Raw genomic sequence first — 14,653 nt, 5'->3', positions numbered from 1 at the left:
CATAAAAGCTTAAGATTACACCTGTGCATAAAAATTCTGCTGGACCAGGGACACGTCACTGCTTTGACGAGTTTCTAACACACTCAGTGCCACTCAGTGAATTTGGGATTCAGCTTCTACCAGCAATTTTCTCCATGAAATACTCAACTGCTTATGCTCTGGTGAGGTGCTAGTGCCCCTAACTCCCCCACCAAATTAATTCAAAGTGGCTCCAAGGTTGGTAGAAGAACCCGACAATGTGGCTACCCCCAGGTCCTCTGGGAATTGCTTGCCTTTCCTAGTAGGGATGATCCCATCTCCTTGTGCAGTCCCAAGGCTTACTCTGGAGCAGATCAGCTCCTCAGGGGTGAGCAGATCTGGCCTGCCTCCAGTTCTTGCCAGGCTTTTTTTTTTTTTTTTAATGTACAGCCTTTGCTTTCTGCAGATTCTCTCTCTAGGTCCCTAGAAGCTCCAGAGTTTGAAATTTAGTGCATATGGGTTTCTTATGACATTACCTGGGGTCTGTGGTCATCTCTGCTGCCTTTCTGCTTATCCCCTGAGCTACCACTTTGATCTAGGGTTCCTCCCCTGTGTCCACTGAAGATTACATGGCACCTCCAGATAGGTGGGGTAGGTTTAGCAGCCCCTAAAGGAGCAGCAGGGTGGTGGCAGCAGAGCAGATATGGGAAGGCTCTGATACGGGAGGGTGGGCCATGACCATGGATGGCATAAAGAGATGTGATGCTTCTAAGTCCTTTACAGGGGAGCTTCTTGTAGCTCAGTCACAAGTGAAGACAAGGTGTCCCATGCTGGAGAGGCTGTCCATGTTCCAGCACTGAGTGATGCTGCACAGCTGTGGGGTCACCCTGCCTCATGCAGACATTCTGAAAACTGTATCTTACAGGATGGTCTACCATGCAAAGACAGTGGTTGTGGAGGAGGAAAGCATATCACACCTGGAATACTGTGTTCAGTTTTGAGTTCCTCACTACCACAAAGATGTTAAGGTGTTGGAGCACATCCAAAGAAGAACAATGAAGCTGGTGAAGGGTCAACAGAAGGTGAAAGATCCTATGAGGAGAGGCTGAGGGAGCTGGGGTTGTTTAGTCTGGAGAAGAAGAGGTTGAGGGGAGACCTTATCACTCTCTACAACTACCTGAAAGGAGGTTGTAGCGAAGTGGGTGTCAGTCTCTTCTCCCAAGTAACAAGCGACAGGACAAAAGGAAAGCCTCAAGTTGTGCCAGGGGCAGTTTAGATTGGATATTAGGAAAAATTTCTTAATTGAAGGGGTTGTCAAGCATTGGAACAGGCTGCCCAGGGAAGTGGTTGAGTCACCATCCCTGGCGATATTTAAAAGATGTGTAGGTGTGGCGCTTAGGGACATGGTTTCATGGTGGACTTGGCAGTGTGAGGTTAATGGTTGGGCTCGATGATCTTAAGGGCCTTTTCCAACCTAGATGATTCTATTCTATGATTCTGTATTCTTGGCCATAGAGGGACATCATATCTGGAAATGCTCTTAGAAAGACCTTGACATAGCCTGGGCTGCTTGCAGGTGATATGAAACATGGAAGAAAGGGTGGAAATCCCCAGAGTGTTCCAGTGCTCCATGGGAACTGGGTGCGTGCTCAGGCTGGTCGCTAACTCAGCTTCTCATACACCACATCTACTCAGTCACTCCAAAGCCTGGTGAGGTCTGATAAATCACTCTTGACTCAGCAAAACATTGCCACATGACACTGCAGAGCTGGTACTGTAAATGTTTCTCAATTCCAGCCATCTTCTAACTGGATAGAAACCAAAGAATTTGTAAACAACATTTGTAAAAGAAAGAGTCTCTGTGCCCTCATAGTCTTTAGAGGTGCTTAATGGAATAGATGGGCTTTAAAATCATACAGAGCCTGCAGTTGCATCTCTGAGGGCTGACATCCCTGTAAACATTTGGCTTTTGTGTTTGAATTACTTTAAATCCAAAGGACATGATTTTATTTTCCCATGGGAAGGCTTTGGTGATGGATAACTGTGTGGAAGTTACAGACTCCACCGCCTAGTTTCGAGTTGTTTCTGCTCTGAAGTGGGGGGACTGAGAGGCAGAGACTCACCCACAATTTTTAGAGCCCAGTGTTCCCTCCCTGCCCCACACCAGCACCAGCAACACAGCAGATTCTTCTTCTTCAGCAGAGCTCTGTAGCTGGTGTGGCCAAAGCTGCATCCTCTTTGAATTAATTCCCTTGATGAATTTGTGCAAGTTAAACTTTCTGGCCAGTCTCAGTTGCATGAACTGTTGCAGCTGGACACTCCACAGTATGCCAAGCACTGCTTCCCTCCCCTTTCTCTCCACATTTAAGTTCAGCTTGCCCTGGGCCACTTTCATTGATGCATCCAGTTTCCTAGGTGAGGACCTGGAGGAGCTCAGCCAGATAGGTTTCCAGCAATCTGAGCAGCTCCAGTGTCACAGACTCCTGGAGTGTCACTGGAGCTGCTCAGTTGGGGAACACCCCCAACCTTGGGTACATCTCATCATGCCGGTCCCCCACATGGCTTCACTACCCAAAAGCCTTGGATATGCTTTGTCCAATGGACAGCTAGGCCTAGGGCTGGATCCTGCCACTAGGCCTATCTCCTGGCACTGTTGGGACTGCTGTCACTGCAGACATAGCAATATCTAGCTTTGAATCTATGTATAAGTCAAAGCTCTTCACAAGCCGTAGTGGTATCTCTGTTTACCCCCATCTGGCATTGCTACTGCAAGGCAATATCCAGAGACCTACCTATCCTCCCTGCAGTTGGGGAAGCATCCCTGAACCCAGGGTTATCTGGGGGATCAACATGGGCAAGTGGGGGAGCTATGCTGCTGTCACTCCAGCAGGGTGTCTGGGCAGTTCTTTCAGTTTTGTCGTGCATGACAATGACAGGGAAGCAATTTGCAGGCTTGTCCCTCACTCCCTGACTTGAGACAGGTTTGGGGGCAGCTTCCCTTGTTGCAAAATGCTTCTCTGAGAGCAGGACTACCACTAGCACTGTGTGATGAACTATGGTGCCTGTAAAAGCAGGTAATCCCTTTCTCCCTCTGCCTTGACTGAAGCATGAAAAGATAGGAAACAGATAAATTCAATAGGCAAAACTGTATGCAAAACTGCAAATCCACATGCATAACCCTTGCCACAGACCAGTGCATTGCAGGCATCTTGCTATCCACCAGCCGCCTCCTGATTCTTGCCTGACCTTGCCAGACACAGAACTGCCAGGTTTCAGAGTCAGGCTCTCTGCACCACGCTGGATCCAGTGGTCCTGTGCCATCTCCTGAGCTCTGTGGTGGTTAAATTACTCCCTTCACTTCCCCACAGTCTGCCACTTGCTCTTGAGCCATGCGAAATAAACAGGCAAATCCACCGGTGGAGGATGGGTATCTCTGAATTCACTGTGTGTAGAGTCAAAACTGACCCTGTCCTGACGCTGCCCAAGCTTTGACCTTCCAGGTCTGGACTACAAGTATGTGCTTTAGCTCTGCAGTTTCTGAATAAACACTCCATGTTGTGCTGGATGCATGTGGTTTTCCTCTTCAGAAGAGCCCCCAAATTGTCTGTGTTGGTTTTTCCTAGCCTCTGCAAATAAACAGATATGGCTCTTGGGATACACAATGATGGGCTGCAGCCACTCTGCCTGCACAGCTCAAGCTACTGTGGGGGGGCTGAGATGCTGGTGTCCGCCCAGGGGAGAACAGGTCCCAGTTATGCACCATGCTATGCTGGGCATAACCTTCCCCTCAGTCCTGGCATAGAGCTGGGACAGAGCTGCCCAAATATATCCTGCCGTAGCAGGAGCAGAAAACCCCAGTGGGAAGGTGAGCAATGCATTTGTGTTGCTCACCATGGAAGTGTTTTGGGGGTGATAACCCCACCAAAGCTCTTCCCTACAGTGCAGGGGAGACACATCTGAAGGTCTGGACATGACTGGCAACACAGAGAGCAACACACAGTCAGACCACATCTGCCTCACCACCTGAGAACTGGAAAGAGGCAAACAGGCTTGCAGAGCCCCAGGACAAATGAACAGATGGTGCAATAGCAGCAGCCATAGACCAGTGGGCAAGCTGTGTCCCCATCTCTGCAGAAGTGGAAAGGGTCCAAGGAAGGAAAAAAGGGACTAACAAAGCTCTGGACAACTCTGAGCAACTAGCCAGGCTAGGACTTCTCACCCTGGGGAAGAGCTTTTAATGAGAGAAAAACTTTTAATGACAGCAGCCACCTCTGCGACAGAAAACAGTGGCTGCCCATCTGACCAAGCATGGCTGTTTTATGCTCCTCAATACTTTTTCCAGCTACATCATTAATTCTATCAGCAATGTCTTTGTCGTGCATTACGGTCGTTCCAGGAATGTGGGGGTGGGGGTGGATTACATGCCCAGCTGGCCAAGCACAGTAGCCATGACGCTGGCACAGCTTGCAGACTCACAGGGTGGTCACTGACTTCAGGGACCTCGCTTGACCATATGATGCACCCTGGACCCTTATCTAGATGCCTGCAAATGAGTTGTGTGAGTATAGTAGCAAGTCAAAGCGGCATGATGCCCTGTGGATGAGCACAGATCTGTCCTTGGAGGGTTTGAAATCACAGTGAAGTACTTCTCAAAGCAACCCAGTGCTTTGCTAAAGCTGATCAGAAACCTCAACCAGTCATTCTGTAGAAATACAACATCTGGTGCAGGACTGAACATAATCCAGGAGGCAAGTCCTGGATTAGCCAGTGCCCTCTGATCTCCGTCACTGCGAGCACAGAGAGAATATCCTAGTTGTACAGCCTCGTTACAGATATTTTGTGAAAGGTGAGTTGTGTTGAAGGGACCCCCAAGGACTGCTGATGCACACTTACACTGTTACCTTGGTTGGACAGTCCCAAACATGGCCCTGACACCAGGAGCAACCTAGACCTGAAATTTGGCAACTGGCTGGGAACCTGCAGTTCCTGGAGAGTATTTCTGGGCAATTAGTTCAGTTTGGAAGTTGCTCTCAAGTACTTGAGGAGACATCCAGTGACCCCTGCATTCAGAGTCTCGACTCAGGCGGTTTCCATGCTTCCATGTGTTATTGGGTCTGATTCCTGTTGTGAAAGGCTCTTGGATAAAAAGCTGAATAATATGAGAAGTGCAGATGCTACTATTTTCAATTTACATCAGCTCTGGAAACGGTGATGTTTTCTAGGGATCCAGGGAGTTGTCTTCTCCCACACTGAAGAAACTTTACTTTCCCTTCATTAAATTGCCTCCTACAGAAAAAACCCCTGCATTTGTCCAGCACCTTCTTCACTGGGATCTGTGTATTTCTTGCTACTCCCACATGACCTTTCTCAAAGGAAGATGGGCGAAATAATACTCACAGTGCAGAGCCCTGTTTTGTGATGTGGATTTCAAATGAATGTTTTGACTGTATGCTTTTATTAGCCTTTTGTGGGAAATGGCTTGTGCTGTTTTCCCTCAGTCTTGCATAAAAGAGTGCTGTTGAAATAAGATTGTGTATGTCATTTTATTATTTACCATTGCTAACTTAAATGTGCAATCAACACAGAGCACACAGGCTCAATTAATCACCTGTTTTTAGGCTCAGAAAAGCTACTAGAAAGCTCAGATATCTTGACACTCCCCGTCTTTCAAAATCCGGATATCTTGTCTGGTTTTCCTAGAATAATATAGGAAAAAAGAGTAAGAGCTCAAAAAACATACTCGAGTCATCCTTTGGCTCCCGTCTAGCCCATGGGACAGAGATGACTATTATAAAATTGGCTTGCTAATTCTCCTGTCTAAAAAGCTAAGGTGACTGCAAGCCATCCTGGCCCACAGATGTCCCCTCTCCAGGCATGCAGCACTGGCGGTGAGTCTCCAGCCTGACCTGCTCACAGCAGGGCTGTCCCCAGTGTGAGATTATTGTGGCCATGGCTCTGTCTAAGACCTACCACCACCCCAGGGATGGAGACCCCCTGCTACCTCCCTGGTGCACCACCCTGCTGGGGAAAGGTTTCCCCTATGTCCAACCTGCACCCTCTAGTGCTGCTGCTTGTGGCTATTGCCCTGTGTTGCATCATCTGCTACCACCAAGAAGAGTGTGACTGTATCCTGTTTGCAACTGTAGGCTGCTGCTAGATCCCCCCAAGCCTCCCCTTCCAAGACTAGCCAAACGCAGCTCCTCCACACGTCCTTGCAGCTTCCCTTGACAAGATGGTCATCCATCTCTTCCTGCAGCCCAGCATATAGGTTGGTTGTGTTATTTGCTGTGCAAGAGCACTGCTGACCTGTGTTCAACATTATCTTCACCATCAGTCCCTTCCTAGCAGGAACACCTGCTCAGACAGTCACTTCCCAGCCTGGATAAAATCACTGCCCCAAAGCAACCCTTGCACTTCTCATGAGGTCCCAGTTGCCCTAGTCCTTAAGTTTATGGTGGTACCTTTGGTTTGAAGTTCTGCCAAAAAAGCCATAAGGCACATAACTGGACATCTGCATTCACAGAGTTCCCTTTGAATGACTTAGTGGTGCTATTTGACTGTCCAGACTAGATGCCTAGTCGATCTTTTCGCCCATCTAAGTTCAACTCTCCCTTCTCTAACTGCAGGCAGAACAGACAGTAGGACCTTCTCCTGTCCTCTACAGAGCACCTGGTTTGTTGCCAGCTTGCAGGCACTTGTGTTGGAGGGTCTCCTTGCCATGGACTCCTGACCTCACCTTTTTAGATCATGCAGCCACAGGGTGGTCTGATTTAGCAAGCTGATCCAATGGATGAATTAATATTCAGCTCTTCTGTGGGATTAGCCCCCTGACAACACAATGAGCTAAATCCCTCAGCCTGCAGCTGCACAGTAGTCACTAAACGTGGTGCGAAGGATGGGGCAGGAACCTGGAGGCAAGGGCTGGGAGCATGCCTGCACTTATCCACAGGCACTACCCGTGCAGGAAGGTGAAGCTCACAGGGTTCACAGCCCAGCAGCTGGCTCAGCTGACATGAAAAAGCCCTCTTCCAATTTGTTAGCAGGAACACGTGTTCTTCCTGTCTGCCATAGCTTTCCCCAGGCACGGGAGAGCCTGAATGATGGTATTTCACAAGCACCCAGTTTCAGACTGCCAAAATTAGACCCTGGAGGTCCCTGTCAAGGCATGAGCTTACATTTGCTGCACACAGAGCTGGCATTCATTGGCGTAGGTGTTCCCGTCAGTGCCACAGACAGGCAAGTGCAGGAGTGGGCAGGCCTGCAGCTCGACCATGTCTCCACAGACTGGCTGGAAAGGAGAAACCGCAGCGCATGTTTTAGTGCCAGCACCACCCATCTCTTCCTCCCACAGCACCTGGGCAGGAGTGAATGCCACTGGCAACCCGGTTCCCTCTGCTGCAGAAAGGGCAGGGTGTGCACACAGAGCAAGATACAGGGAGCAGAGGCCACTGCATCCCTCAGTGGGACTCGCAACCCGGGCTTTGTTGTGGTTTTCATGCTGGAGCACCAGTAGCCATGAGGCTGAGGACGATTACTGGGAACAGCCTTTTCCCAGACATGCCAGGCACTAAATCCTATTTCAAGCCGTCAACAAGGAAAACCAGAAACCTCTTACCCTTCTTAGGCCATTGCCTTCATTCAGCTCTGCCCCTGAAACAGAGCAGAGACCCATGAGCATGGCACACCTGTGACCAGTGGCAGGACTCCGAAGCATTGACAGAGGGTCACGTCCAAACCAAAGGGAAGGCAGGGTTGTGCAGGGCCCACTCAGGACCTGGATCAGCTGTATGGGTTTTGTGAGGGGGGGATCAGTTTGCTGCATGCCAACCCCCACCTTCCCAGAAGCACAGTATGCAGCCTCCATCCACAGCTGGGCCGGCTGGGACAAAACAGGGAATGCCTGTTCCCATCCCCTAATCCTTCTCCCAATAGCCCTCTCTCACAGTCTCTGGATCAGGAGCTCCACAGAGCATCTAACACATCCCAGGAAGTGTCAACCCATGCAGGCCTGCACAGGGACATGGGTTATCTTCAGAGGGCTGAGAGTGCCACTGCACAGCTGAACAACAGCCATCCCTAGGGAGAGCTGCATTCAGTGGGTTCCTTTTCTGCAGTCTGGCAGAGCAGTAGCAAGAGTTCACAGCCCATCTGTGTGGTGCATGGATGTCCTGGGAGCATGAGGGCTCACACACAGGCTGCTGCAGGACCACCACAATGTGAACCTAGGTAGCACCAGTTTTCCAGAACCCACAAACAGCTGATTCCCACCTAAATATGCTGAGCATGTACTGCTTTTGCAAAGGCTTGCAGGTCTTCATGGAGGCAGGAACAACAGTAGCTGCCACCCCAGTGTACGTGCTGTCCTCCCATATCCTGGTTCCTGTTCACATCATAAGTTTTTCCCTGTCCCATCCCTCTCCCAAGTGCAATGTGGCAGATGAACCAGCCCATAACCCTTGCCCTGAATTGCTAATAAGGTGTGGTGTATTTGCTCCAGTCCTTCCGTACCACACTGCCACTGTGTTTGCTTGTCCTCCTGACCTCCTCTCCAAACCAGAGTTTCTGGGTCTTTCTGCCCTCCCACCCACTTTTGGTCCCTCTGTGGTTCCCAACCCACCACCAAAGAGCTGGCTGCCAGCAGCAGAGCAGGCTTACCACCGGCAGCGATGAGAGTCACCAGTGCCACTGCCACCAGCTCCTTCCCAAGCATGGTTGGTTCAGGTGCATGCATTCATGCACCTTGCTCTGCTTATGGCTGCCTTTATAGGGGAGAGCACTGGCTTATCTCAGCAGTGCTGGGAAAAGCAGCATCTTGAGCAGCATTTGATTTGCACTGGGAACAGCTGGACTCCGTACCCAGAGAGATCACTTGGGCGCTCATGCAACTGATAAGCCACCCCAGTGCCACTTCACATGAAAAAAACAGGAAATTCAGGCTGATTTGGGTGACTGTGCTGTGGCCTGAGCATAATCCCATGACACCCAGCCATGTGGATACTCAGCTGCCTGGTTCACTGGGCAGCACCCCAGGAGGGAGAACCCAAACACACGAGGCCTGCCATCCTGCTGCTGTCACTCGGTGGGATGGAACAGGCTGGGGGTGCAGAGGGGCTGGAGGGAATGAAGTTTAGCTGAGTGGGAGCAGGGAGCCACAGGTGCAGCCACTGCCTGTGCTCCCCTACCCATCATCATGGGTGGTTTAATACCTTGCTGCACTCACCAGCTTCATCACATAAATGGTTGCAGCTAAGGTGAACAGAGCAAAATGATCTTTATCATCAAATTCAGTGTGACGGAAAGAGGCTGTGCGCATGGACACCCCATTTAAATACACAGAGCTGGCACATACAGCAATACAGCAAGGAAGGGTACAGAGTGTTCAGAGAGGATTGGCAGTGGTAAGACATGCCAGCTCTTCAGTGAAGGACTTCTCAGCAAGGATCACCACCCCAGAAGATGCCAGCTACTTTGCCTACAGGACTGGATGCTTGACATCAGTCTTTCTGTGTAAGCATCCTTGCCACCTCTTTCTGAGGAGCTGAATTTTCCACATCTGTTCCCACCTTCCTCTGGTGAATCAAAATCAGTTGGTGAAGGATAGAAAAGAGGACCACTGGGTGGAAAGCTGGCATCATAGCTGAAGACCAGTGTTGATGAAAGACTCCTTTGGGACAGACTTGCCAAGATAAAGCCTGGGCCAGAAATGACAGAGGGCCCCCTTTACCCTTAGAGCAGGTGCTGTGTGCCCAAGGGGCGGCAGGGGGGTAGTTGTCCTACAGAGACCACCAGTGGGCTAGAATAGAGCTCCAGACACTCACAGCATGTACATCTGCATTTGCTGAGGAGCTGACCATGACTGTGCTCAGGACATTTCTTCCCCACAGTCCTACCTGAGGCATAGGAAGGTACATGCTGGCCTTAGCGGCTGAGACAGGAGGGAATGGCTTGGTAAGTATCCCCTGTGGCCAGAGGGGTATGGGCCCTGCATGAGGCTGCTTACATCCTTGCCCTTGGGAGGTCCTTCTACCCAATTCAGCAGGGCTGTGACTGGGTTTTGGGAAGAGGGAAGATGACTGATTCAGGTTTCTCTTGCAGAACCATTCCTTCACTCTGCTGAAGCGGATGCACATGTTTTATATTCCTTCTTCAAAGAGTTTACACAGTTCAATAACCTTTGGCTTTTATAATTATTCCACTTTTGAAATCCCTCAACTAAAGTAAATATTTAACTGCATTAGCTACATTAAGGTTGGAAAAGTCCTCTAGAATCATCAAGTCCAACCGTCAACGCAACACTACCATGTCTCCTAAACCATGCCCTGAATTGCCTTGTCTACATGTGTTTTAAATACCTCCAGTGACGGTGACTCCACCGCCTCTCTGGGCAGCCTGTTCCAATGCCTGACCACTCTTTCAGTGAGGAAAGTTTTCCTCATATCCAATCTAAACATCCCCTGATGCAGCTTGAGGCCATTAAAGATGACAGAATAAAAAGCAACAGGCACAAACTGTAGTCCGGAGATATTCAGGTTGGTAGTTAGGAATGAAACCTTACCCTGGAGGGTCAGCAACCCAGACCAGCAGGGAGGTGGCAGATCTCCATCCTTGGTGGGCTGTGTACAAAGCTGCAGAAGCCCTGACCAAGCCCTGCCATGCACAAGGTTTGGTGGGCAAGGCCTGGAGGGCCCTGCCACCAGCACGCTGGGTCCTGGGGACACAGCAGCTGTCACTCTCTGGCACATGCAAATATATTTTCTTAGGCACCCTTCTATGTCCCTGTGTCTGGGACTGCCCTTGGACTTCCTTCTGGCTTCTCCTAGGAGCAAGGATCCTGACTCTGTTGCCTCTTCCCCACACTCCCACCAGCTGCAGCCCTGCAAGAAGGGCAGGAGAGGCAGGTATAAAGGTCCCAGGCTTGCCTGCATAGCCAGAGACTTTGTCTCACTGCCAGTAAGGCAGAGAAACTCTGCTGGAGATGGCAGTGACAAGCACTTAGATTTCTGCTTCTAAAATCGGTCTCATGCTTGTTCCCTCGCAGCATTGCCCCTGCCTTTGCACTTCCCCGCCCCCACTCACTGGCACCCACCCGCCCATGTCCACGATGCCTGTGCGGGATCTCTCGCTGCATCGTGAGGCCTCATAACGCCTTTGCCTCCCAGGTGACAGTGTTGCTGTTTGCAGGCTTTCCGTCTGGCTGGGCATGGGTGGCAGGAGGCCAAGCCAGTTGAGATCACGTCACTCTTGCTCCACATCTGCCAAGTGACTTTATCTGTAGTGTGGCCGTGGTGTCATCACCGCTTCACCCAGCACCTGCCAGTTCCTTGCTGTTATCTGTTGCCTTCCCTGGATCTCAAGGCTGTTCTCAGTCTCCCAGCTTGCTGCACTAGCACCAATATTTTAACTCCTGTTCTGCTGCTCCTCCCAGGGCCTTTGCATACCAGCAAGTGCCAGAGATTCACAGTATCCCAGGAACAGGGGTACACAGTACCTTCTGCAGCCCAAGCCCAGAGCCCACAGTCTACTCTCTCCTATAGCATGAGGGGGCACGACAGAAAAAGGAGGGCAAGTACCCACTGATTTTAATCCTTAGCTCCCTCTCTGCCTCCAGATGGGTTTTACAGAGACAATGATAGTCTCCATTCTTCCTCTCTGCTCACCCTGAGGTCTCCTCACAAGACCGATTTGTTCTTCTCCTTTGTATGCAAAATAAAAAAAAAGCACAGATGCAGGTGACCAGAGATCTTCCTTTGGCTATACAGGGGAGGGGAAACTTATCCCTCTGTAACCAGGGCAGTGTTCAGCCATCACCACTTCCTAGCTGTTTCACCAGACTTTCTGGATCCAGACCACGCCTTTGGCTGCCTCTCTCCTCCCTCTACTACTGTGGGTAAATGATCCGATGTGGCAGTGAGTAAAGCCTATTATTTCTTTGGTGGTTCAAAAACTTCCTAGTGACAGTCATTTGCAAGAGTGCAAAACGGGGTGAGTACACAGATGAGTCCTCCTGCCTGCTGACACTGCCACCAGCAGAGGGGACAGGGCCAAGGTGGCATTAATATGGAGTAGATCAGATCTTCCAACAAAGCCAGGCTGTGTGCTGGACCTTGGAGGTGTAGCAGGTTCAGGGATGCATCCATTGCATGTCTTTTTTCCCTGCTTCAACTGCTGGCTGGAGTCACCTTAGCTGGGTAGAAGTGGCTGTAGCTGTGGCTGTAGCTCACCCCAATCCCAAAGCACCTGCTTCTCCTCTCCCTTGGGTTTGCCTCTGCCTGTTCAGACCTCTGGACTTCAAGACATGCTCTGAATGCATCTGTGGTCCACAAATGCCCTGCAGGTCCTCTGCAGCTTAAGGATGGTGTTGACCTTCCTTTTCCCAGGTGCTTCCACACAAGGGATAGGTGTCCAAATCCTCAGTGCAGCAGATAAAACAGCAGAACACCGTGGACTTCCTTTTTCCCCAGTAAGTGCTTAGCATGAGGTAAACCAAGCCACCATGCTGGCATAAGGGAGGGGATGAGGCTTTGTGCCTGGGCTGTATAGACAGAGCTCTGAGCTAGCTGGGCTGGGACTGCATTGTCATCATGATGCTCACAACAGCAGGCTTAACCAAAGCACAAGGTGATTATTGGACTGACTTGCAGAAGGTGTCAGAAAGAACTGAGAAACATGTAAGTGAACAGAAAGCAGACATCTCTGGTCATGCACCTTGACTGAAGGATAACTCTTTCTTCTTGAGCTTCCTCATTGCAAAAGCAATGCCCATCTTCCAAAGGACCTTTCAGGTGGTTAGTGGAAGCTTCTTGGGAAGGGCAAAAGACCTGAAGTCAACTCCTTGTCCTGCCAGCAAAAGGAAACTCCTTTGTCCTACAGCAAGGTAGATTTGTCCAGTTTCAAGATTGCTCCCAGAGATTGCTGACCATTTCATTTTTTAAAGGTGAGTATGGACTCTCCCGCTAAAGGCCACAGCCATATTTCCTGGGAATTTTCTTCCCTGTTTCTGCTCTCTCAGCACAGCATCACAAACCGAGCCCATGCCCTGCTGGTTTTCACCACAGCCAGTAAGAAAAAAGTGTGTTCACTTGCTTATGCGTAGCATTGAACAGCTCTGGTCTGTGGGATCAGATGACAAACATTGGACTGGTGAGGTCCAGCTGGTCCAAACTTAACACAAACCGTGAGAAAGAGCCACATGCAGCATCTGATCTCACAGAAGAGTGCCAGTCTTGAGAGTAAGAAACAGCAGTGTAGTTGGAGGTCAAAGGAGGGGACATGGTACATTTCTTCAAAGACCACAGACAGCATATTAATCTGGAAAAGTACCTGTGAGTAGCCATTGAATGAAGGAGCATCCAAACATGTTGGACAAGAGCCCAGCTCCACAGACCAGCACTTCTGCAGCCCACCAAGTAGCACTGGAGGCTGCTGAAATCAGCAGAGCACAAAGGCTGAGGGAAGTGGGAGCGGTGTGTATGTGTGTGTGGGAAGTAGTTTTAACCAATGAGAAGAACGTAGATTCACTTCTCCTTGCAGCGGTTTTGCTTTCATGAGACTAAATAAACAGTAACATTAAATAGTAGCATTAAGGCCTACTGGCAGGAGTTATTTATTGCACTTGAAAACCACTTGAGTGTCACCCGGTGTCTGTGAAGCACTCTGAGGCTCATGGGGATAACCAGATACATGCAAGTCTGCCAGACTGCCAGCAGGATTTTGCCAGGTCAGCAGTTGCTCTTGCTTACCCCATGAGCCACTGATGCCCACTGACCCCACTCCAGTCAGCAGTGAGCAAGGTGCCTGCGGTGCCCAGGGCAACAGCGAGGTCAGTGCTGGCTTCCTGACTGTTGCTTCTCTTACCAAAGGACAACACTAAACCCTCCCGCTATCGCGGCTGCTGGCTGAGACAGGGTTATAGGGCAGCTCCAAGGAGGTTTCTTTCCAGGCTTATGGACTCGCCACTTGTAAGAAAAACATGTAACTTTGAGGGACACTGGATGGTGCCCAGACCTGCTTGCTTGCCCAGGCTTTTCTACGGGCTTGACGACAGCCATGAGGAAAATCCTTCCTCAGGAATGTGGGCCGGCTCTGGGACAGGGCACCAGAGAGGTGGAGATCCCCATGCTGGGCAGCTTTTAAGGCTTAGCAGGACAAAACCACAGCTGACTTCGCCTACTGCTGGCAACAGCCTTGCTCTGATGAGGGTTTGGCTGGAGATGTCCAGAAGGCCCCACTGCCGGCACTGCTGGGGTCTTGTGGTTTATTCAACAAAGAGGTGGTCCTGGCCTTTTTTGCTTTGCAGAAAACACGTTGAAACAAGTTCCACCGATCTGACAGAAAACTCCGGTTTACGCTTAGTCGTGCTAAGTGAAGGCGACCCAAAACCCTCCCAGGGGCATGAACCCGAACACAGCCCGGGCTAGCCCGCAGCAGCTCGCAGCTTCCTCTCACGCTCTCTGCTAAGGCCGAGCGGTTTTGCATGCTGCTATGCGGTGTTACCGGCCGCCCTGCTGGAGAGCCAGCGGAGAGGAGGGGTGCGCCCCCAGGGGCCGGCCCCGCGGCGGGGCTCCGGTGCCGGGGCAGCCGCTGCGCGGCCGCCGCGGGTGAGGGCGGGAGGGGTGATGGCGGTATGGCGGTGGGGTCCCAGCCGGGCGGCCGGAGGCTGTGGGCGGGGCGCGGGGCTTGGGGCCGCCCCCGGCGG

The 14,653-nt window shown here is 50.8% G+C and overlaps 1 protein-coding gene across 1 annotated transcript; it reads right to left on the bottom strand.

Annotated features, from left to right (window-relative positions):
- Positions 1-5,495: 5,495 nt before the first annotated feature.
- Positions 5,496-8,784, bottom strand: SPINK4 (serine peptidase inhibitor Kazal type 4). Its single transcript, XM_075078880.1, has 4 exons — positions 8,614-8,784; positions 7,574-7,608; positions 7,134-7,246; positions 5,496-5,654 (listed from the first exon to the last, which is right to left on the bottom strand). Exons 1-4 carry the CDS (start codon positions 8,687-8,689, stop codon positions 5,600-5,602), a joined length of 279 nt encoding a protein of 92 aa, XP_074934981.1. The 5' UTR covers positions 8,690-8,784; the 3' UTR covers positions 5,496-5,599.
- Positions 8,785-14,653: the final 5,869 nt, after the last annotated feature.

Source organism: Phalacrocorax aristotelis, chromosome Z (genome assembly GCF_949628215.1).
Source record: "Phalacrocorax aristotelis chromosome Z, bGulAri2.1, whole genome shotgun sequence".
Taxonomy (NCBI): Eukaryota; Metazoa; Chordata; class Aves; order Suliformes; family Phalacrocoracidae; genus Phalacrocorax; species Phalacrocorax aristotelis.
This window is presented reverse-complemented; position numbering and strand designations above follow the sequence as displayed.